At 41.7% G+C, this 22,839-nt stretch overlaps 1 protein-coding gene across 5 annotated transcripts in view; it reads right to left on the bottom strand.

Moving 5' to 3' along the window:
* The window catches only part of TRIM34 (tripartite motif containing 34), a 29,900-nt gene extending 8,463 nt beyond the window's left edge, over nt 1-21,437 (bottom strand). For 2 of the 5 annotated variants that reach the window (XR_007518193.1, XM_049890116.1), the window contains exons 1-8: nt 21,288-21,376; nt 16,789-17,271; nt 16,090-16,185; nt 15,237-15,467; nt 11,415-11,437; nt 9,898-9,998; nt 9,565-9,591; nt 2,272-2,401 (exon numbers count right to left, since the gene is read on the bottom strand). Coding sequence is in view for 4 of the 5 variants with exons in the window: in XM_049890116.1 (XP_049746073.1) it covers nt 2,274-2,401; nt 9,565-9,591; nt 9,898-9,998; nt 11,415-11,437; nt 15,237-15,467; nt 16,090-16,185; nt 16,789-17,211 (1,029 nt within the window). In the remaining variant the exon portion in view is untranslated. Of the gene's footprint in view, nt 1-2,271; nt 2,402-7,962; nt 9,300-9,564; nt 9,592-9,897; nt 9,999-11,414; nt 11,438-15,236; nt 15,468-16,089; nt 16,186-16,788; nt 17,272-21,219 lie in introns of those variants that run through there. The other 3 variants (XM_049890115.1, XM_049890113.1, XM_049890114.1) reach the window with 3 other exon arrangements.
* Between the last annotated feature and the right edge of the window lie 1,402 nt (nt 21,438-22,839).

Raw genomic sequence — 22,839 nt, 5'->3', positions numbered from 1 at the left:
ACTACAAAAAGACAAACAACCCACTTAAAAAATTGGCAAAGGAAATGAACAGACACTTCACTAAAGAAGACATTCAGGGAGCTAATAGATATATGAGGAAATGCTTACCATCATTAGCCATTAGAGAAATGCAATTCAAAACTACAATGAGATTCCATCTCACTCCAACAGGACTGGCATTAATCCAAAAAACACAAAATAATAAATGCTGGAGAGGTTGTAGAGAGACTAGAACACTTACACACTGCTGGTGGGAATGTAAAATGGTACAACTACTTTGGAAATTGATTTGGCACTTCCTTAAAAAACTAGAAATAGAACTACCGTATGACCCAGAAAGCCACTCCTTGGAATATATCCTAGAGAAATAAGAGCCTTTACACGAACAGATATATGCACACCCATGTTCACTGCAGCACTGTTTACAGTAGCAAAAAGATGGGGGCAACCAAGGTGCCCATCAACAGATGAATGGATAAATAAATTATGGTATATTCACACAGTGGAATACTGTTGTTGTTGTTAGGTGCCTTCGAGTCGTTTCCAACTCATAGCAACCCTATGCACAACAGAACGAAACACTGCCTGGTCCTGAGCCATCCTTACAATCATTGTTATGCTTGAGCTCATTGTTGCAGCCACTGTGTCAATCCACCTCACTGATGTCCTTCTCCAGGGACAAATTCCTCCTGACAACATGTCCAAAGTATGTAAGACGCAGTCTCGCCATCCTTGCCTCTAGGGGGCATTCTAGCTGTACTTCTAAGACAGATTTGTTCATTCTTTTGGCAGTCCACAGTATATTCAATATTCTTCATCAACACCACAGTTCAAAGGCGTCAATTCATCTTCAGTCTTCCTTATTCATTGTCCAGCTTTCATATGCACACGATGCAATTGAAAATACCATGGCTTGGGTCGGGAGCACCTTAGTCATCAAGGTGACATCTTTGCTCTTCAACACTTTAAAGAGGTCCTTTGCAGCAGCTTTACCCAAGGAAACATGTCTTTTGATTTCTTGACTGCTCCTTCCATGGCTGTTGATTGTGGATCCAAGTAAAACGAAACCCTTGACAACTTCAATCTTTTCTCCATTTATCATGATGTTGCTCATTGGTCCAGTTGTAAGGATTTTTGTTTTCTTTATGTTGAGGTGCAATCCATACTGAAGGCTGTGGTCTTTGATCTTCATTGGTAAGTGCTTCAAGTCCTCTTCACTTTCAGCAAGCAAGGCTGTGTCATCTGCATAACGCAGGTTGTTAATGAGTCTTCCTCCAATCCTGATGCCCCGTTTTTCTTGATATAGTCCAGCTTCTTGTATTATTTGCTCAGCATACATGATAGAATAGGTATGGTGAAATGAAATACTACGCATCGATAAAGAACAATGATAAATCCAGGAAACATTTCATAACATGGAGGAACCTGGGAGGCATTATGCTGAGTGAAATTAGTCATTTGCAAAAGGTCAAATATTGTATAAGACCATTATTATAAGAACTCGAGAAATAGTTTAAACAGAGACAAAAATAATCTTTGATGGTTATGAGGGGGAGAGGGAGGGGGGTAGGGAGGGAGAGGGGTTTTCACTAATTAGATAGTAACCCAGTAAAAGTAACCCAGTAGATAAGAACTATTTTAGGTGAAGGGAAAGGCAACACAATAAGAATAAGAAGGCGATGGGGGAAGACTCAGCCAGGAGAAATAACGGCCCCTCCAGGAAAAAAAAAAAGGCCCTTCACGTCTTCAGAAGCCCTGGTGGTGCAATGGTTAAGAGCTCCGCTGCTAACCAAAAGGTCAGCAGTTGGAATCCACCAGCCACCCCTTGGAAATTCAACGGAACAGTTCTACTCTGTCCTATAGGATGGCTATGAGGCGCAATCCACTCCAAGCCAACAGGTTTTTGGTTTCCCTTCCTCAGGAGCCCTGGTGGCACAGTGGTTAAGAGCTAGGCTCCTCACCAAAAGGAAACCCTATGGGGCGGTTCTACTCTGTCCTGTAGGGTCGCTATTAGTCCGAATCCACTCCATGGCAACGAGCTTTTTTGTCTGTTTGTTTTGTTTCACGTCTTCAAGCTCTCCTACTTTCAGGGCCGCCCCGCCCCCAGGCTCAATTGGCCCTTCAGTTGGCCAGGGAGCGGGAAGCCTGGAAATGCTCTTTTGTTTCCTTCGAAGCAGCTTCAGGACCATAAATAAAACTCATCAAGCACATTCAAATTTTTCTTCAGTAGTTTTTGACCCCCTGCCTCCACAAACTGCCTGCCCCACGCACCTTCAGCGCCCAGTGGAGAATTTCGGATTCAGAGTAGAAAAGAGAAAGCACACCAGGGGCAGCTGTGTGGTCCGGAATTCACCCGGCAAAAGAACAGCCAGAACTCCGCAAAGGAGTTCCCACAGACGAGCTGAGGAAGAAACGAAAGTTAATTTTTTATTGGCAGGAAAGAAAACAAGGAGAAAGAGAAACTTGGGGCCAATGAAAGGCTGACACTAGGACTCCTGGGGCGAGGGTAATGCTTTTATGTGTTCTGGTGCCTGAGCCAGCCCAGTAGTTAAGAGCTCGGCAGATTCAGGTCAGCAGCTGCTCTTTGGAAACCTTGTGTAGCAGTTCCACTCTGTCCTGTAGGGTCGCTATGAGCCGCAGTTGAGTGGAGGGCAACAGGTTTGGTTTAGTTTGGTGCCTGGGCCACCTATACATCCAGTGACATTCTTACTCCTATCCAGTTGTGCTGCAACCCCAGTTGTGGCTCTACAAACTCGAACCTCCCCTCAGGTCCAGAGTTCTAGCTGCCCCCCACCCCGACCCCCCATCCCCGCCAAATCTCCCTACCATCGCCTAGGAGTTGTTTGGTGAATCTTTTCAAAAAACGGTTATGTTTAATAAGGCAAGAATAACTCTTTCCTCTTCCCTGCATCTTTAGGGAAAAGCTTGGTAATTTTACTTTATCGTCATTCAAGAAGTGTAATGAGGAGGGGGAAAGCTTGCACTGGGAAGAGGAAGAGGCAGGGGGGTGGTGACGTTCCTCAATAAGACAGTCTCAACAAAGGAACAGACAGGGGGTGGGGACATTCCTCAATAAGATGGTCCCTACATAGTTAAAGTTTCCGCCAAGGAAATGATCTTTACAGGGGTCTTTGATTTGATAAAGTCCCTAACTTGATAAGATCTCTAACTTCGTAATTAAACCCTAAGCCAAGGAAATAGTCTTCATAGGAGGGGTCTTGTCCTGGCTTTTAAATGTTAACACAGACAGATCAAGAGAAAAAAGGAGTATAAAACCCTAAGAAAACGACTATGGGAGCACTCGGATTCTTTCTCTGACTTGTCCCCTTGACGCTTCCTAGTCAAGTGTACTTTTACTACTAACCCCCTGCTTGCTAATAAACCTCTGCTCGCCTGGCACTCTTTGTCTCAGTGTTTGAATTCTTTCCTACACCAAAGACAAGAACCAAGGCCATTCTCTGGTAACAGAAGTAGAAGTGGAACATTTTACATTTCCTGCACATGCATTCTCGCCCTGTGTTCCATCTTCTTCTTATTCATACTGCATGTTCTGGACAGTGCAACTACAAGGAGGCGCAGCCTGCCTAACATGGATCCCTGAGTGACTCTTTGGAGCACAGCTGTCTTTACACACTAACTGATATGGGAGACACAGGTTGCTAAAAAATCAATTTTTAGAGTTGAAGCAGTGATATTTTGGCATTGTTTGTTGCTGGTAGAATAAGCTAATTCTTTTTTTATTTTTTTTTCTGCTCACTTTTATGAGGCAGGAACTGTCAATGATAGTGACATAATTGCTAACCTATACTGACAGTTCCCTTTTCTTCTGTATCAGGAAGGTTTGTTCTACCAATGAAAAAATTCATGATGTTCAAATTTAATGATAAACCAAAAAACCAAACCCGTTGCCATGGAGTCAATTCTGACTAATGGTGACCCCATGTGTTAAGGAGTAGAACTGCTCCATAGTTTTCTTTGCTGTAATTTTTAGGAAAGTAGATTGCCAGGACTCTCTTCTGTGGTGCAGCTGAGTAGGTTCGAACCACCAACTTTCAGGTTACCCTTTAGATTAGTGGTCGAGCACAAACCATTTGCCTAAAAGACACAAGTTTAATGATACTCATTTCAATTTTGTACACATTGTATTGAGGGGTGGCAGTTTTTCCTTCATATCATCTTTGTTGTCACATATGCTAACATTCAGTGTCCCTGCCATCTTGCCCGGTACTTTACAAGTGTCGGTTTCATGAAAATAAGCACGGACCTTGCCTACCTTGTTCCTTATTGTCTTATATCTACTATGTTGTTGTCATATGCCATTAACTTTTAACTCACAGTGACCCCACCTGACAGAGTAGAACTGCCCCACAGGGTTTTCTAGATAGTAATCTTTACAGAAACTGTTCACAAGTCCTTCTCCTGAGGAGCCACTAGGTGAGTCTGAATCACCAACCTTTCAGTTAGTAGCTGAGCGCTTAACCTTTGAGCCACCAGGGCTCCTTCAGTCTATGATAAGGTGTCGTATATATGGAGTGAAAGTTCAACAGATACATACACAGGTTTTATTTGTAGATGTAATTTTTATTGAACTGACCATATGGAGGAGAATCATGTTTTTGTTCTATTATTGTTATTGCAATAAACATAATTGCTGTCATACATAATGAAATTCTGCTATTTTTCTGGTGTTATTTTAGCCAACAATTCCTCAAATCTTTTCTGTTTTCTTCCTAAGGTTTACTCAGACTTACTTTAGTGCCTCCTGTTCAATCTCGCTTCACTAACTTCATTAATTTTTACCTTGCCAAGATTCTTTTCAAGCCAGAAATTGTTAAAAATTTATGGGCCCAAAGAGATCGTTAAATTCTTCTTCAACAAGAGTTTTAAGAACTGGGGGTGGGAGGGGGAGATGGACGACACAGAGCCCTAAGGAGAATTTATAACTCCACGGGACCTCGGAACACAACAAGCTGAAAGGTGGAGCATGCTGACATCCTCGGCTCTGGAGATAAATCTTGCATGGCAGAAAAAGGAGCACGGTGCATTCAAGTGCCTAATGGCACAGTTTTTCTGGTCCCCTGACAGGTCCTTATTTCCCTACTGGCTCTCTAATGTAAATCTAATGCACCAGAGGAAGTCTCTAGGACATTACCCCAGTCATCCCCGAGTTTCTGACCTCCTTCCACATTGTCTACATGAATTTTGTATGAGCTCTTCCCATACAGTCCCAGAGGTAGCAGGTCGTCTGTGCAGCCCTAATGCACAACTTGTAGTGTGATCCAAGCTTTTACAGACCAAAACTGCCCTATCTCAACCTACTCTGAAATGCATAATGTGTGCTAAGGTTTGTGGCACAACTTGGAGAGGGAACACAAAGAAAGGTAACGAATACCAAAGAAAAAGCTGTGAAAAGTAGTGAACATCTGACGATTGTCCTGTAGGAATTTGAGTGAGGTAGGGGAACTAGCCTCAAAGAAACCATTGGTAGAAAAGATTAGTAAGTAAGGCTGTTTGGGGGCCTGAAGTGAAGGGACTCTAAAGAAGAGCCAGCTTTTACATCCTCCAACCCTCCAACATGCATCTTTCTTCACATCCAAAAAGCACTTGAAGCTCATGTGAACACCTTACCCAAGGGCTGGAAGGAGCTCATTGGCTCGCTGGCCGTAGGATGTCAGGTCAGTTCAGAGATTCAAAGAAAGAAAAGCGTAAAAGGATGGGTATGAGACCTGGGGAGGGATTGGGAAGGAAGAAGCATGGAATAGATAAGAGGTCTTTAGATACTGGAACGCATAGCTTTGGCCATCACGATCGACACCGCTACCACAACTTTGTGCCTGCCACACAAACATACTCTTTATTTCATTTTCTTCGGAGCAACTGCAAATGCTAATACGTTGTAAATTTCAGTCTCTGCATGTTCTTCTTTGTATATAGAAATACCACTGTAGTATCATTTGTCCTCCTGCCTCATTATAGGAGGAGAACAGGCTTTTGCTTCATTCCTGAGGATAGCTGAAGCCATTCTCCTCAATGGAAAGAGTGGCTGCTCTGGAGAAAGGAAACACTGGTAAATACCATTGCTGAAGGAGCCCATGACAGTACTCCTGACCCTTCTTCTATTGCTGTGAGAACTAATATGAACAAGCAAACTGAAAACATGAGACGGCTGGGCAAATAGAGAAAAGAGTTTCCAAGGAAAGATAATTACTATGGGGAAAAATAAAATAAAATAAACTTTTATCGAGTACATTCAGTTAGACTAAAGAGGATATTACAGTTATTAAAAAAAGACTAGCTGATTATTAAGATGGGAACAAATATTTTTTATAATGAAGAAACACTCATTATACAATCATATGAAAGTTAAAAATTGTTATTTTTAATCAAATTATTGTATTTCTTAGAACAAATGAAGCGATATTAATATTGAAAGTAAATTGATTTACATTTTTAACATTACTTTTATCAAGTCACAGAGGAAGGAAGCCTGAATAAAATTAATAGACACAACTCTGGATCAGTGCTTACATGCTAGTAAATGAGGAAATCATTAAAACATTCTATTATTTAATTCCCACAATATCCCTATCAGGTAAGTATCAGTATTTTTATGTCTAATGAGAAATTGAATCCTTTACTTAATTTAATAAGGGCAGGTAAATAGCAACATCAGGATGATAATAAAATTCTGTCTGGTTTTAAAGTCCAGGGTCCTAGCTGTCCACAGGATTCACCCTCTACATCATAGCACCAGCAAGAGCATTTTGATCGTGAAGTGGTTAAACTTAGTTTTAGCCATTATCATGATTTGCTGCTGCTCATTTATGGCTGGTGGATCGAGTATATCAATCTGTACTTCCTGGTATTAAGGTTTCTCTATGATGTTCCAGGTTTCTCCTGAGAATCAGCATCTCCTGGGGTTTCCCTATTATTCCACATTCTAGAGAATCTGGCTCCTGCTTTCTCTCTGGAGGTGTGGTGTGGTGTGGTGTGGTGTGGTATAGAGGAGAGGACACCTGTGCCAGGGAACCACATACCCAATTCTAATCCTGCCTCCTTCACTCATTTAGTACCGGGACCTGGAAAAAGATCTCATAAGTTCATATATTCTTTTAACTGCCTGATACGCATTCCTTTTTCATATATTTTGAAGATTAACTGGGCCAAAGATAATCTACATATGTATATTTATCCACGTAATTATATGTATATATTTTTTTTTTTTATACCTACGTGTGTGTGTCTATATATACTATTCCCAGGCCAAGCATTTTCCTTCCATTCCACTGGGACAATCATTGACCCTCTATCTCTACAGCCCTGAAAACCTTGATGTGGGCTCTGTGCAGCAGCACAGCCTGCCCTAATTTGTAATGCATACTTTTCCAAGAAGAGTTTGTGCCTTTGTTGTCACAGGTAGATGTACTCCTCACCCTGACGTTGAAAATGGTTTTAAAAAAAAAAAAGACGCAAAGTTTATGGGGTGGCAAGTACAGTGTCTAACACAAGGAAAAGACCTGGACACCAAACAATTATCCCTCATAAGAAAGGATGTCCCTAAACATGACTCCCTTTACTGGACAGATTATGCAAATTCTAAGTTTGCAGTTTCCTGACCCATTCCCAATAAAAGGCCCGAAAAACAGACTCAGTCTCAGAATAAAAAAAGTCTGTAAAATAAGAGCTGGAATGTTTTTGACATTGGAATCTAGGAACAGGAAAAATGAGATTTCAGTACAGACAACTATCATTTTCCTTAAAAGGGACAAACCTGTGGCACCGGACATTGACACAGCTTACATTTTTTCAGTCATCAGGAAACTAAATGGTATGATTTATAGGGCACTTAGATATCTGGGCCAGTTGTCATCAAGTTGACTTCGATTCACGGCAACTCCGTGTGTGTTAGAGCAGCACTGTGCTCCAGAGGGTCTTCAACAGTTGCTTTTTCAGAATTAGGCTGCCAGGCCTTTCTTCTGAGGTGCCTCTGGGTAGACTCGAACTGCCAACCTTTTGTTTAGTGACTGTCTTAACTGTTCGCATCATTACATTTAGTAACATTTAGTTTCTCACAACGATCCTAAGACTTAGGTTCCATATTGAATCTCAAGTTGTCTTATAGGAAACATAAGCCCAGAGATGTTAAAGAATTTATTCACCATTACACAGCTTATAAAAGAAGAGACAGAATTTGAACTCAAATATTTTGGACATAATATCTCCACTCTTGGTACATATATTGCTATGCTCTCCTCTCTTTACCTCCCTGAAGAACATGGAATATCCTGGACAATAAGCAAATATATACTCAAAGACTCTGTAGTTGTGTGTGTGTGTGAGTGTGTGTCTGTGCATGTATGTATGTACGTAAGTGAGGTGATTCCTAAGGACTGTCCTAGATGACATGGATGGTGGCTCACAGGCTTTACCATGTGTCTTCAGATCAGTGATAAAGGAAATATGAAGAAATGAGAGGGTGAGGATGTTATGCCAACCCTCCTCTATTTATAATGAGGATTAGATGTTTTTCTTTGGGAATCTGCAAAAGGGTAAATAAGCAACTCTCCTACCTCAAACAAATATACTGTACATTCCAAGAATGAGTAAATCTCATAAAGGAAGGAAGGCAGATGGCAAGGAAGAGACAACCAAATGGTATAGGTGAGCTCAGGTGCAGGAGCTAAGCCTCAGGACAACAGGCATTACAGCGAGCAGGTGAGAGTACAAGGAAGCTCAAGAGCTCGGTGGGCAAAGGGTTATAGGTGCTGGACAGTTCCAAGGATTGAAATATGGAAAAATTTTCTGAGAAAAGCAACATTTAAAAAATTTATAGATGAGGAACCCATGGTTTGTGACATTGAAAAATGAGACAGTGCCAGCCTCAAAGTCTAGAAAAATGCCAACACGATGGGGAGGCACAGGCATGGAGAGAGTCAAGACCTGGGGATTTGAGGGGGATGGGTTCTCAAAAGCTTTATACTCAAATTGATTCTGTAACCCTATAACCCAGTAGCCATATTGAGGTCTGTATCTGGAGTAAATATTTTGATGGTATGAACACCGTCTAACATCAAACTTTACATCGCGGGAAAATGTTCTACAGTATACTCCCAGGATCCAGGCAGTTTTCTCAGACACATCTACCTCCCAGTAATGTTTCCCTGAAGAGAAATATTGAGAGCCCAAGATTCCATAATTATAACACTTAACGGGCCAAATGGGCACAGACATGACTTGTCTCTGATCTTCTGAAAGGACAAGACTCAAATTTAGATTGACTGGACTCAGTGTGACGTCCACTGCAGAAAAAAAAATTACAAGATTAGGTGACAGATATGGGGTAGATTCATCTTGTGATATTGTGAAAAGGGAACTTGGGAAGTGACTGGGAAGAACTTGTACAGAGGGATTGGGAGAAGGGAGAACATTGAGAAATGTATTATGTGTATGTTGTGTGGGGGGCACAAATGAGGCTAAGATTATAAGATCCAATTAAATCCAATGAAAACTTCCAAAAAGGGATAGAGAACATGGTGATTTGAAGACGGTGTAACAACTTCTTACCCCAGTAACGTTGGGCATCTGTCAGCTCTGAAATGATAAAAATATCAATGATGTCGATTAGAAGTACAGGAGTCAGCACTGATACCTATCTCCTCTCTAGAGTGGAGGCAGGGAAGGGGAGTAATGTGAGGTTATGAACTGGTGAATCAGAAGAAGAACCAGTCACCTGGCCATTCACCCTTAGACATGACGATGTTTTCTTCAACACGAGAAATTTCTTCTTTGAACTTCCCCCTCTCCTCTAGTTTCAACTTGAAACTATATCCCCTCCTCCATTTCATCCCCATCACCATAAGAATCCCACACCCACATCCTTCCCATGCTTCTCCTTACCCTTAAATACTTGCAGCATCTCGATCAAATCTGGGGCTCGGAATATATGCTTCAGTTTCTTGGAAACAGCTTTTGGTTTCTTTAGTTTCCAAATTTCACACCTACGGAAGAAAAAAATTTTGACCCCCATATCTCTGACCTTTTGTGTGTCCAACAGCACTTCCTCTCTCACCTTTCACCCACTGATGCACTTGAACTCTCTTCCCTAAGGAGCCTAAGGAGGAGGGAGGGGAGACCCCTAATACTAGTACCAGAAGAAATGTGCTCATGTCTACCCTCACACTTACCATCTGTGTGACCTTGTGAAGGTTTTAACCTCTCAGAAATAGTTTATTTCTTCTAAAAACGGAATAATTAACTCCTTCCATGAAAACTACTGGAAATAATATAAAATTAGATGAAATGATGCTTAGGAAAAGCTTTTGCTACCTCTAAAGGTAACTGATAGGTAGAAAGTCACTGCCATATTAGTGAGCTCTCCAGGGAGGAGTGAGAGATAAGTGTTCTCAGGCAGATCAATAGTGAGGCTCTGGATTCTGGCTGCAGTATGGGGCTCCCTCCTGTCTGGAGTGCCTGTGAGCCTGAGCCCCAGTGGTAAGACCCCATAAAACAAGTGAGATTTCAGTTTCTCTGGGAAAAAGTTACAAGCACTTGGCAAAGTAGAAATTATGACTACCTAAATGGAAACCCTGGTGGCATAGTGGTGAAGAGCTACGGCTGCTAACCAAAAGGTCAGCAGTTCGAATCCACCACCCACTCCTTGGAAACTCTATGGGGCAGTTCTACTCTGTGCTATAGGGTCGCTGTGAGTCAGAATTGACCCAATGGCAACTTCTTTTTTTTAAGTAAAAATGGTCAGAATTTCATGAACTATAAGGAACTTTTTTTTTTTTTTTTAATAAGGAACTTGATGCTGCCAGGAGGGTTGGCAACTCTAGATAAGGACAATGCTTTTTCATTTGAATTTTTAAAGTACGTGACCAAGGAGGGATTAATTATTGACACCAGGGTCAATGCAACTGTATCCTGAGACTCAAATCTGTTTTTTGCAAATCTAAAGATGCCCTTATAGAATGACCTAGTCTCTTCTGTTCTCATGTAAACAAAGTAAATATAAAGAGCTATCTCCAACTCCTAGTTTGTGGCTTAACTGGTCCCTCCATGTGATAAGGCAAGCACCTATGAAACATGGGAACCAGAGCTGATGTAGGAACAGAAAGTGAATGAAATGAGTAAAGTCACAGGGGTCTAATATGGTAACCTCTTATCTGTGATGTCCCAGTTGGATATAACTCTGTGGCCCCCAACCACTGAATTCACTACCATAGAATCTGGTACATTTTCAACAGACAGGGAATACTCAAACCCTCATCTGTGGCCAGTAATTTAAGATAATACTATAACCAAATTTCCCTGCTCTGTGAAACTTTTCATTCTGATTGACCACTTGATAATTCTCCTGAGTATGAACCTCTCTTCACAGTACAGAGACACCACCCCTGGTCTCCCATACATACCATTTCATGATGCCACTCCTGTCCTGGGGAGAAGAGAGAAAACGTGAGTCACAGAATAATAAAAATTAGAGCAAAATTCAATGAAAGAAGAAAATCAGCAGAGAAAATCAATGAAATAAAAAGTGAGCTATTTGAAAATACCAACAAAATTGACAAACCTTTATCCAAAAACACCAAATAAAAAGAGAGGAAGCAAATCACTGAAATCAGGAATGGAAGAAGGGACATTACTACCAACCTTACAGAAATAAGAAAGATTGTAAGGGAATACTATGAACAGTTGTATGCCAACAAATTAGAGAACCTAGATGAAATAGACAAATTCCTCGAAATACAGAAACAACTAGCACTGACTCAAGAAAAAAATCGGTAATCTGGAATAGACCTAAAACATGTAAAGAGAGTGAATTAGGAATCAAACAAACTTCCTGCAAAGAGAATGCCAGGCCCAGATGACTTCACAGGTGAATTCTACCAAAGGTTCAAAAAGGAATTAACACCGATACTTCACAAACTCTTCCAAAATACAGAACAGGAGGGAACACTTTCCAATTCATGCAATGAGGCCAGTATTACTTTAATACAAAACCAGACAAAGACATCACAAGAAATGAAAACTACAGACCAATATCTCTTAAGGATGTAGACATAAATTTCTTCAACAAAATACTAGCAAATAGAATCCAGCAAACTATAAAAAGACCGTATACCACGGCTGTCACAGATTGAATTGTGTTCCCCAAAATATCTGTCAACTTGGCTAGGTCATGATTCTCAGAGTCGTATTGATTGTTTACCATTTTATCATCTGATGTGATTTCCCTATATGTTGTAAATCCTATCACTATGATATAATAAGATGGATTAGTGGCAGTTATATTGATGAGATCTACAAGATTAAATAGTATTTTAAGCCAATCTCTTTTGAGATAATAAAAGAGGGAAGTGAGCAGAGAGACATGGTGACCTCATATCACCAAGACAGCAGTGCCAGGAGCAGAGCGCATCCTTTGGACCTGAGGTTCCTGCTTGCAGAAGCTCCTAGACCAAGGGAAGACTGATTACAAGAACCTTTCTCCAGATTCTACGGAGAGATGGCCTTTCCCTGGAGCTGACTCCCTGAATTTGGACTTGTAGCCTACTAGACTGTGAGAGAATAAATTTCTCTTGGTTAGAACCATCCACTTGTGGTATTTCTGTTTACAGCAGCACCACATGACCAAGACAATGGCCAAGTGGGATTTATCAGAGAAATGCAAAGTTGGTTCAACATATGAACATCAATCAATATAACTGATTAAAATTTAATATAATATTAATGGAATAAAGGACAAAGATGACATGATCATCTGAAGAGACACAGAAAAAGCATTTGGCAAAATGAGCACACTTTCACAATAAACACAAAATAGTAATAGCAGTAACAACAAATTAGGAATAGAAGGAAGATTTCTCAACCTGAAAATGGGTATCTGAAAAATCCACAGCTAACATTATACTTAATCGTGAAAACCTGAATGCTTTTCCCCTAAGATTAAGAACAAGACAAAGATGTCTGCTATCACCACTGGTATTCAGCATTGTACTAGAGGTTTTAGCCAGGGCAATTAGGCATGGAAAATAAATAAAAGTCATCCATACTGGAAAGGAGAAGTAAAATTATCAGCAGATGACATGATCACATACGTACATAGAAAAGCCCTTCTCTGTATACTGCCTATGGGTGACATCTTTCATTCCCTTAATTTTAGCACACATAGGTCAGGCCGACTCTGCATATTACATATCTAAATATACTGTATCTTAAATCCAGGATAATACATACCACAAATAACAATCAAATCAAAAAATGGACAAAGTACTTGAAAAGGTACTTCACCAAAGAAAAAATACAAATGGTCAACAAACACATGGAAAGATGCTCAAATTCCTTAGTTATCAGGGGAATGCAAATCAAAACCACAATGAGATAGCACTTCATAGCCCCTAAGATGACTAAACCCATTGAGTTGATTCCAACTCATAGCAACTCTATAGGACAGAGTAAAACTGCCCCATAGGGTTTCCAAGGCTATAATCTTTACAGCACTAAGCCCTGGCGGGATGGTGGTCAAGAGCTCAGCTGCTACCCAAAAGGCCAGTAGTTTGAATCCACCAGCCACTATTGGGAACCCTATGGGGCAGTTCTACTCTGTCCCACAGGGTCACTATGAATCAGAATCAATTCAACGGCAACAGGGAACTTTATAGAAGCAGACTGCCACATCATTCTCCCGAGGAGTGGATGGTGGGTTCCCACCAGAGGAGTGGCTGGTAGGTTTCAACCACCCACCCTTCGGTTAGCAGCCAAATGCTTAAACAATGCACCAGCAAGGTTCCTTTCTAAGATGACTATTATTAAAAAAATGGAAAACAACAGGCGTTGGCGAGGATGTGGAGATACTAGAACTGCTATTCGTTGCTGGTGGAATTGAAAAATTGTTCAGCCACTGTGGTAAACAGTTTCGTGGTTCCTTTATATGTAAACAGACAATTACCATATGATACAGCAGTTTCACTCCTAGGTGTGTACTCAAAATACTTGAAAACAGGAACATGAACAGCTGCTTATAAACCAGTGTTCATTCTAGCACTATTCACAACAGCCAAAAGATGGAAACAACGGGTGGATAATCAAAATGTGCTACATACGCACAGGAATATTACTCAGCCATAAAGAGAAATGATACATGCTACAGCATGGATAAACCTTGAAAATATTATGCTGAGTAAATAAGTCAGTAACAAAAGGACAAATATAGTATGGTCCCACTTATATAAAATATCTGTAATAGGCAAATACACAGAGACCAAAATTTATGCGTGGCTACCGGGGGCAGGAGGGAGGGGGGTAAGGAACCATTGCTTAGGGGACACTGAGCTTCTGTTAAGGGTGATGCAAAATTTTGGAAATGGATAGTGTTGATGGTTATACAACATGATGAGCACAACAAAGTCAATGGATTGCACATGTAACCCAAAACCCATTGCCGTCGAGTTGATTCTGATTCCTAGTGACCCTATAGGACAGAGTAGAACCGCTCCATAGTTTCCAAGGAGTGGATGGTAGATTCGAACTGCCAGCTTTTTGGTTAGCAGCCGTAGCTCTTAATCACTGTGCCACCAGGGTTCCAAAATCCTCACTGTCATCAAATTGATTCCAACTCAGAGTGACCCAATAAAGAATATTAAAATTACAAATGTTTTGTTATATATATATATACTTATCACAATTGAAAACAAACAAACACATATACTCCTTAAATCTGAAAATGCATGTGCTTACTTTTGGCTGGAAACCCTGGTGGCATAGTGGTTAAGTGCTACGGCTGCTAACCAAAGGGTCGGCAGTTCGAATCCACCAGGTGCTCCTTGGAAACTCTATGGGGCAGTTCTACTCTATCTATACGGTTGCTATGAGTCGGAATCGACTCGATGGCGCTGGGTTTGGTTTGGTTTGGTTACTTTTGGCTAAATGAGTAATGACTGTCGAATGTCCTATACTAGATCACAAACATAGAGGGACCTAGAGAATATCACACAGATCTTTTGTCTAAGACCAAATATTTGCCCTTTCTTCATAAAGTAATGAACCTGGGACACTCCTGAAATGCTTATATCCTATTATCCCCATACCTGAAACAGATGGAAGAAAAGGGGCACTCCAGAGCCAATAGACCTCTGAGTGTCACCACCAGGGTGAGAGCCCAAGGACACAGAATGGAAGGAAACTTAGTCTGTGTTTTTCCAGAATTTCAGATCAGGTACTTCTATGAGTTTTACCTGCAGCAGCTCCACTGTTGACCACTGACCCCGACGTTCCAGATCTGAGATGAGCTCTCTCGCCAACTGGCTCTGCTGGACCAGTTCATCCTCAGCCTCTGCCAAGTTATCCAGCACCTTCCTCTCCTCTTCCTCCAACTTTCGCAGCTCTCTTAACTCCTCACTGGCCAGGATGCCTCTGAGGTGATTAAACTCTGCTTGTATCCTTTGTCTCTCAGTCTGTATCTGATACTGCAACAATGGGCAAGAGAGGTAGGGAGTCTGTCAGGCTGAGGCCCTATTTTGCAAGGGACTAGAAGCCAGAAAAAAATATATATATATTTTCAGTGAGTCTGAACCAAGAAGGAGTAGAAGCAAGAAAGAAACTCTTGGGAAAGGTATCTTTTCCTACTATTTTTCCTGCAGTACCTACCAAAACAATGGCCTCAGTCTACCTTATCTATGCCAACCTTGAGACAAAATGTGACACTTAAGTGAGGCTTAGCTTGCAGGCAGCTGTCCTGGACATTCATGTCTCCCCTCGTTACCACACTCCCAAATTTGAGCCTTAAGGAAAACCCCAGTCCTTTGCACAACCTCTTCCACCAGAAGTGTCAGAGTCACACTGATGACAGAAACTGGACAGTATTTAGGAGATATCTTCACCATAGCTTCTGTGTGTTCAATTCCAAATACTTAGGTTCATTTGTGATATGTTCACTCTCCAACCCCAACCCCCAACAGAGGACTAATCAACTGCTTTAGGGCTTATTGGCTCTCAGGTAACAAAGAGGAAGGGGCCTCTTTGTGACTAGGACCAAAGGTTTTGCCCAATTTGTTTCTCAGAACACCCTCAGAAAGAGGCTCCTCCTGCCTTCCAAGAAGCTCTCTCTTCTCTGATGCCAGCTTGCAACTTCTCAGCTTCCTGCTCCTCTTTCCTCAGCCTCTTGAGAGCTGCATGTAGCTTCTCCTGTGAGAAAGGAATCATACCAGAGTCAAGCTATGAGCTTTCTCACATCTAAATAGAGGAAAAATCAGGCCAATAATCAGGATAATTTCAGAAGAGAAAAGTTTATGAAATTGTGAGGCTGGTGATTAGAAAAAAATCTGAGGAAGTGAATATATTCTTTATTCCTGGATGATGGAAGTTACCACCCTTTCAACAAGAGTAGCTAGATCCTTTCTTTTCCTAGAGGAAGAATCAATCCTGCAACAAGGAAAGTTCTTTCCTCTTGTTAGCACTCCCAGATCCAATCTACAATGTTCCCACCACCCTTTTGCTCAGAGGGGCAATCAGAGCTTATCTTCAGAGACAATTCTGCACCTATACAACAACAGGGGGAAAAAATAGCACGGTCTCTCTACTCGTAGCTAAGAGTCTGTATTCCATTTCTCGTCTTTTATGTAAAGAATGTATACAAATGTCCTTCAGGCTTTGGAAGCTGAGCATAGGGTATGGAAGTACATCATAGGAACGGGTACTGTGATAACAAGGTGAGTAAAATAGGTTGCAAGGTGAGATTTCCCATTGAGTGCTATCTTATGCACTGTCTCTCTTCATCCTGGGACCCACCTGACATTCCTTGACTACCTCCTCCATGAGGAATGTGTGGTGGCCACAGTGTTCCCGAGACCGTTCACAAAGCCAGCAAATGACTTTTCCATCGTCCTTACAGAAAAATAGGCATTTCTTTCCATGGTGCACACAGAGTTCTCTTTTCTGCTCTTCCTCTGGGCTCAATTTTACCTTCCTGAGTCTCTCTACTATGTTGGACAGATGCTGATTAGTCCATAGTTTCTCAAGCAGGTATCTGGTTCCACAAACAGGGCAGGTGCTTTCCCTTCTTGAGCCAATTACTGCTTCATTGTTGTGGGCAGTAATGCAGGCTTGGCAGAAGCTGTGTCCACAGTCCAGACTCAGGGGTTCTGTCAGGAGCTCCTGGCAGATGGGGCAGGTCACCTCTTCCTCAAGGCTCACCAGAATTTTTGAAGCCATTGCACTGCTTCCTTGGCTTCTTTCTGACCTGACTTTGAAGCTCTTCTTGCACAAAGATTCCTAGATGGTTGGACAGATTGAATGGGGACAAGGTAAGAATAGTACAAATAAAAAGGATTCTAATTGTGCAAAAATCAAGGAGCTTGATTTTAACTTCTGGCCTCGTGAACTGTGAGAGAATACATTTAAGTCACCCAGTCTGTAGTAATTTATGGCAGCTCTAGGAAACCAGTATCACTGTTACCAAGGTTTGATGGTTAAAGAAAGGCCTGTCGTATGTGACAACCTATAAATCTTCCCCCATCCTTTGTGAAAGGAAGGTAGGGTGTGATGAGTCTGTATGGAGATAAATGTGGGCCTAGAAAAACTTCTCACTCTCCTATCATCCATTAAATGAAACTGATGAGGAACAAGACTGAAGGAAATGGTACAGATACTGAAAATCAGCCAAAGGTCATACACACATATCCTCAAGCTGTAGAGACAATGGGCCAGGTCAGGCTCTGATGACTGGCAGGCCAAGAGTTTACATGCTATGATAATGTCCACTCCTGTTTATGACTAAAGCTGTGAGCCAAACATGGAGGTGGGGTTCTCTGTTATCTCTCATCCCACTCAAGAGCCAACCAATCCTGAGAAGCACCAAGAACCTACAGAGGAGGGAGGAACAAAGCACATATTCTTCCACTGGGCTGTGGACCTACAAGGAGTTGATGCCAAAATTGCTGCTACCATAATAGACACAGAAGGAAGAATGTGCCAAAAAGCCAGAGCCTCCACACATACACTGCTCAAGCAGTAACTCAAGGGCACAGCAGTATACCGATGCTAGTAAAAATTTATTTTATTTTTTGTTGTTGTTGAGAATATACATAGCAGAACATGCACCAATTCAAAATTTTCCACATATACAATACAGTCACACTGATTACATTCTTTAAGTTGTGTAACCATTCACACCCTCATTTTCCTAATTGTTCCCCCCTCATTAATATATATTTTTTTCATTAATATAAACTCACTGCCTCCCTAAGTTTTCTATCTCATCTTTTGAGTTGCTGTTGTCAATTTGATCTCATAGACATAGTTCTTAAAAAGCACGATGCTCAAGGCATACATTCTTTACTAGTTAAGCTAAACTACTATTTGGTTTTGAGAAGACTTCAGGGTTTACTTTTGGTAGAAGATTTAAAATTTAAAGATTATTTCAGGGCAGTAGTTTCAGGGTTTCATCTAGCCTCCATGGCTCCAGAAAGTCTGTATTTCATGAGAATTTGGAATTCTGTTCTTCATTTTTCTCTTGTTAATAAAATTTCATTACATTTTTTTACCCCATAGTATTAGTTACCTTCCTGTATATTATATCAATTGTTCTTTTTTTCCCTCTTCCCCACTAAAATATAAGCTCTTATGTGTATCTAATATTTATAATATGTTGAACGGATGTGCGTTACACTTCTCACATCAGCAGTCTGCTTTAGTTCCCACAAATTAAATCCAAAAAAAAACAAATGAGTCAATTTCACCCTATGTGTTGGGCCTTGTGTCAGGCTGAAGAGACAGTATCTGGGTAAAATGGATTCTGACCAAGAGTAAAACCCTGGGGCACAGTGGTTAAGAGCTACAGCTGCTAACCAAAAGGTCAGCAGCTTGAATCCACCAGGTGCTCCTTGGCCAAGACTCACAGGAAGGCAGTTATAGTGATCTCTGAAAAGTGGGATTATATCACAGAACTGGCACATATCAGAATGTATATAACATATCAAACAAGGTGTAAATTGCTCACAAAGTGAGCTTAAGATGGGACATGCTCAGTGTCAACTGATGGAGCAAATTTCTTCACAAGACCACTAAATACTTGGGACTCTGTCATGGATTGAATTATGTCCCCCCAAAAATGTGTGTATCAACTGGGCTGGGCCATGATTCCCGGTATTGAGTGATAGTTCTGTATGGTGTAAATCCTGCCTCTATGATGTTAATGAGTCAGGGTGGGCAGCAGTTGTGTTAGTGAGGCAAGACTCAACCTACAAGATTGGATTTTATCTTGAGGCAATCTCTTGAGATGTAAAAGAAAGCAGCAAACAGAGACAGGGGCCTCATGCCATCAAGAAAGCAGCACCAGGAGCACCTTTGGACCTGGGGTCCCTGTGCCTGAGAAGTTCCTTGACCAGGGGAAGATTGAGGACAAAGATTTTCCTCCAGAGCTGACAAAGAAAGCCTCCTCCTGGAGCCAAAGCCCTGAATTTGGACTTCTGGCCTACTTTACTGTGAGGAAATAAATTTCTCTTTGTTAAAGCCATCCACTTGTGGTATTTCTGTTATACCAGCACTAGATGACTAAGACAGACTCTTTCTGAGTAATTACCAACCCCTATTTTTTTTTTTATTAATAAGCACTGAGCAAGGAAAAATAGTAAAGAATTGAGGTAACAAACAAAGTTCTGTCTAACTGGAAAAATAATGAAGAACAAGTTCTAAGGCAGGTGAGGACACCAGTGTCATATGCGCTGTTGAAGTAAGAGTAACCAGGTCTATTCAAGGAAATACAAGTAGATTCATGAGACTGGACCTCCACAAGGACACAAGATAAAGGGGGGGATGCAGAGGCAGGCAGCAGTCAGATCATCCAACCTGACGGTCTCAGGCAGGCCGAGGGCTGAGAACATATTAGGAAGGCCACAGGCAGCCCTTCAGTGGTTACCAGCAGCGGAGGGAGACTCAGCTTCAAGATTGTCCTTGGCCATGTCCCCAAAACTTCATTCTATCTGGTGCCCTATACGAGGAGCCTGGGCTTTCACATACTTTGGACACAAGAGCCATTGTCACTGGCTCTTTTCTGAGAGGGTGGAAGCATGAGGAAAACAAGACTTTGTGTTCCTCTGTTTGGAAAAAAAAAAAAAAATTCTACTTTGATGAGTAGCTCTGCTGTCTTTAAAAGCCCATGAGCGGCCATCTAAGTTACTCCACTGGTCCTACCCCTTCAGGAGCAAGGGGGAATGAAGAAAACTAAAGACACATAGGAGAGATTAAAACAAAACAAAAAAACCCTCAAACCCATTGCCGTCAAGTCGATTTCCAACTCATAGCAACCCTATAGGACACAGTAGAACTGACACATATGGTTTCCAAGGAGCACCTGGTGAATTCAAACTGCTGACCTTTTGGTTAGAAGCCGTAGCTCTTAACCACTATGTCACCAGGGTTTCCTGGGAAAGATTAGTCCATAGAAAGATTAGTCTCTAGGAATAATGGATCACAACTACCACCTCCTATACTAGTCAGAGTCCAGTATAACTAGATGGTACCTGGCTACCACCACTTATTGCTCAGACAGGGATCACAATAGAGGGTCCTGGACAGAGCTGGAGAAAAATGTAGAACAAAATTCTAACTCACAAAAAAGACTAGACTTACTGACCTGACAGAGACTGCAGAAACCCTAGAGTATGGCCCCCGAACACCCTTTTAGCTCAGTAATGAAGTCACTCCTGAGGTTAACCCTTCAGCCAAAGATTTGACAGGCCCATAAGACTGAAAGAGACTAAAGCGGCACACCAGCCCAGGGGCAAGGACTAGAAGGCAGGAGGGGACAGAAAAGCTGTTAATAGGGAGCCCAAGGTCGAGAGGGGAGAGTGTTGACATGTGGTGGGGTTGTTAGCCAATGTTATAAAACAGTACATGTTCTGTTTAAAGAGAAGCTAGTTCATTCTGTAAACCTTCACCTAAAGTACAATTAAAAAAAAAATATTTCTGGCTTCCTAAAAAAAAAAAAAAAAAATTTTTTTTTTTTTTTTTTTTTTATCAGCAAGGCAGAAAATCAAAACTATAGATTAGGAAGGGGGTGGAGAAACAATGGTCCTTCTAGGAAGCATATAAGTTCTTTACTTCTTCAAATCTTCCCTTCCAAAGAGCCCCTCCCCAGTCTCGGGCTACCATCCATTTGCATTCACAACAGAAGGCCGGCAGGCCCTTTAAATCAACCTCCGGTACACAAATTAAATTCACCTAAGTTCAGTCAATACTTTCTTCCTGTAGTCTTCCATCCTCTGGCCTCCACACACCATCGCACTCACCTTTAGGTTGGTGCGAGACGTGGGTCCAGGTGGAAGTCATGAAGGCAGGCCAGGGGCATGCGTGGTCCAGATTCACTCACCAAATCAGGGGCTTGGTTTCCACGAAGTAGTTCCTCTTCAGGAGTTCAGTGAGAAACGAAAGTTAAATTCCTGGCATGGGCAGGAAGAGGAAAGAGGAGGAGCTTCTGGGCCAAATCAACAGCAGCCCCTTAAGGCCACTAGAGAGAAAGCAATGCTTTAATCCAGTGGTGGTCAAGGAGTGAAAGGGGATTTGCCAGGGTAGGGACATTTGCTAATGCCTAAGGGCATTTGTGATTGTCACTAGAGTTTTTTTTTAAGGGCATTTTTGGTTGTCACTAGAGAAATGCTGGTATTTACTGGGTAGAAGGCAGGGATGCTGCTAAACATCCTACAAGGCACAGGACATCTGTACAACAAAGAATCACCCAGTCAAAAATGTCAATCATCCTGAGGTTGAGAAACCTGGGCTTTCTAGAACAGCTAGGCACCCAGCAGCTTCTTTCCTAACACTCCCGCAGCTGTGTGCAAGCCTCCCATTCAGTCTACCGATTCGAATCATTTTTTTCAGATCCAGGCTTCCATGTGACCTCTGTAGGGTAAAGAATTTGGTTTTACCCAAAGTATGATGCCCCTTGCCCTTGGTTCCCAAGAAATAAGCCTTGGAGTAAATGGGGTGCCTTGGTCTGCAACTTCCAGGTCACACCTGATGATTTTTACAATCTTCTTTTTTCTCCCCCAACTTCTACCAGCCTCATAAGCCCCAGGCTACCTGCCCACTCCTTTCTTAATTCTTCCAATCCAAGTACAGATCAGGATGAGCACTGTGCATTTGGCCTCTGGATTCCCACACATTTGATCTCCCAGATGAAGCCCTAGCCCAAGAGCAAACCACATCTGTGCTTTTACTGCAACCTGTACTTCATCCCGCCACAGACACCAGAGCTGAGACCTGAGGATGAATCACGATTTTCTCAACCCCTCAAGAGGACTCTAGGGACCAACTGACCGAGGAACAAAGACAGGGACCAGACTGGAGGGAGTCATATTCTTCTCTGGTCATGATCCCTTCCTATGATCTTCCAAAATTCTAAACTTCCAGATATGTTAAGAGTCACTTCTCTCTGATATTACCTTCTATAAAAATGCCTCTCCAGGAGGGATGGAGTTCGGTCCAAGTACAGAGGGTGTATCTTCCCTTGAAGCCCCCTCTAGACTCTTATACTAGGGCCCCCTTAGGGACAGAAATCTGCATTACAGGCTCTGGTCCAGTGCTGCCCAACAGAAGTATGATGAGAGTCACACATGTAATTTTAAATTTTCTAGGATTCACATTAAAAAAGCAAAATGAAACAGGTAAAATTAATTTAATAACTCATTTAGTCCAATATTTATAAAATATTATTTCAATATATAACTAATACAAAAATTATTAATGAGCTATTTTATCTTGGGGGGAGGGATTAAGTCTAAAACCTGGCACATATTTTACACGTCCAGCACATCTAAATACTCAGCAGCCACGAGTGGCTTA

Source organism: Elephas maximus, chromosome 7, assembly GCF_024166365.1.
Source record: "Elephas maximus indicus isolate mEleMax1 chromosome 7, mEleMax1 primary haplotype, whole genome shotgun sequence".
NCBI classification, from domain to species: Eukaryota; Metazoa; Chordata; class Mammalia; order Proboscidea; family Elephantidae; genus Elephas; species Elephas maximus.
The sequence above is the reverse complement of the archived record's forward strand: the minus strand, read 5'-3'. Positions and strand labels throughout refer to the sequence as shown.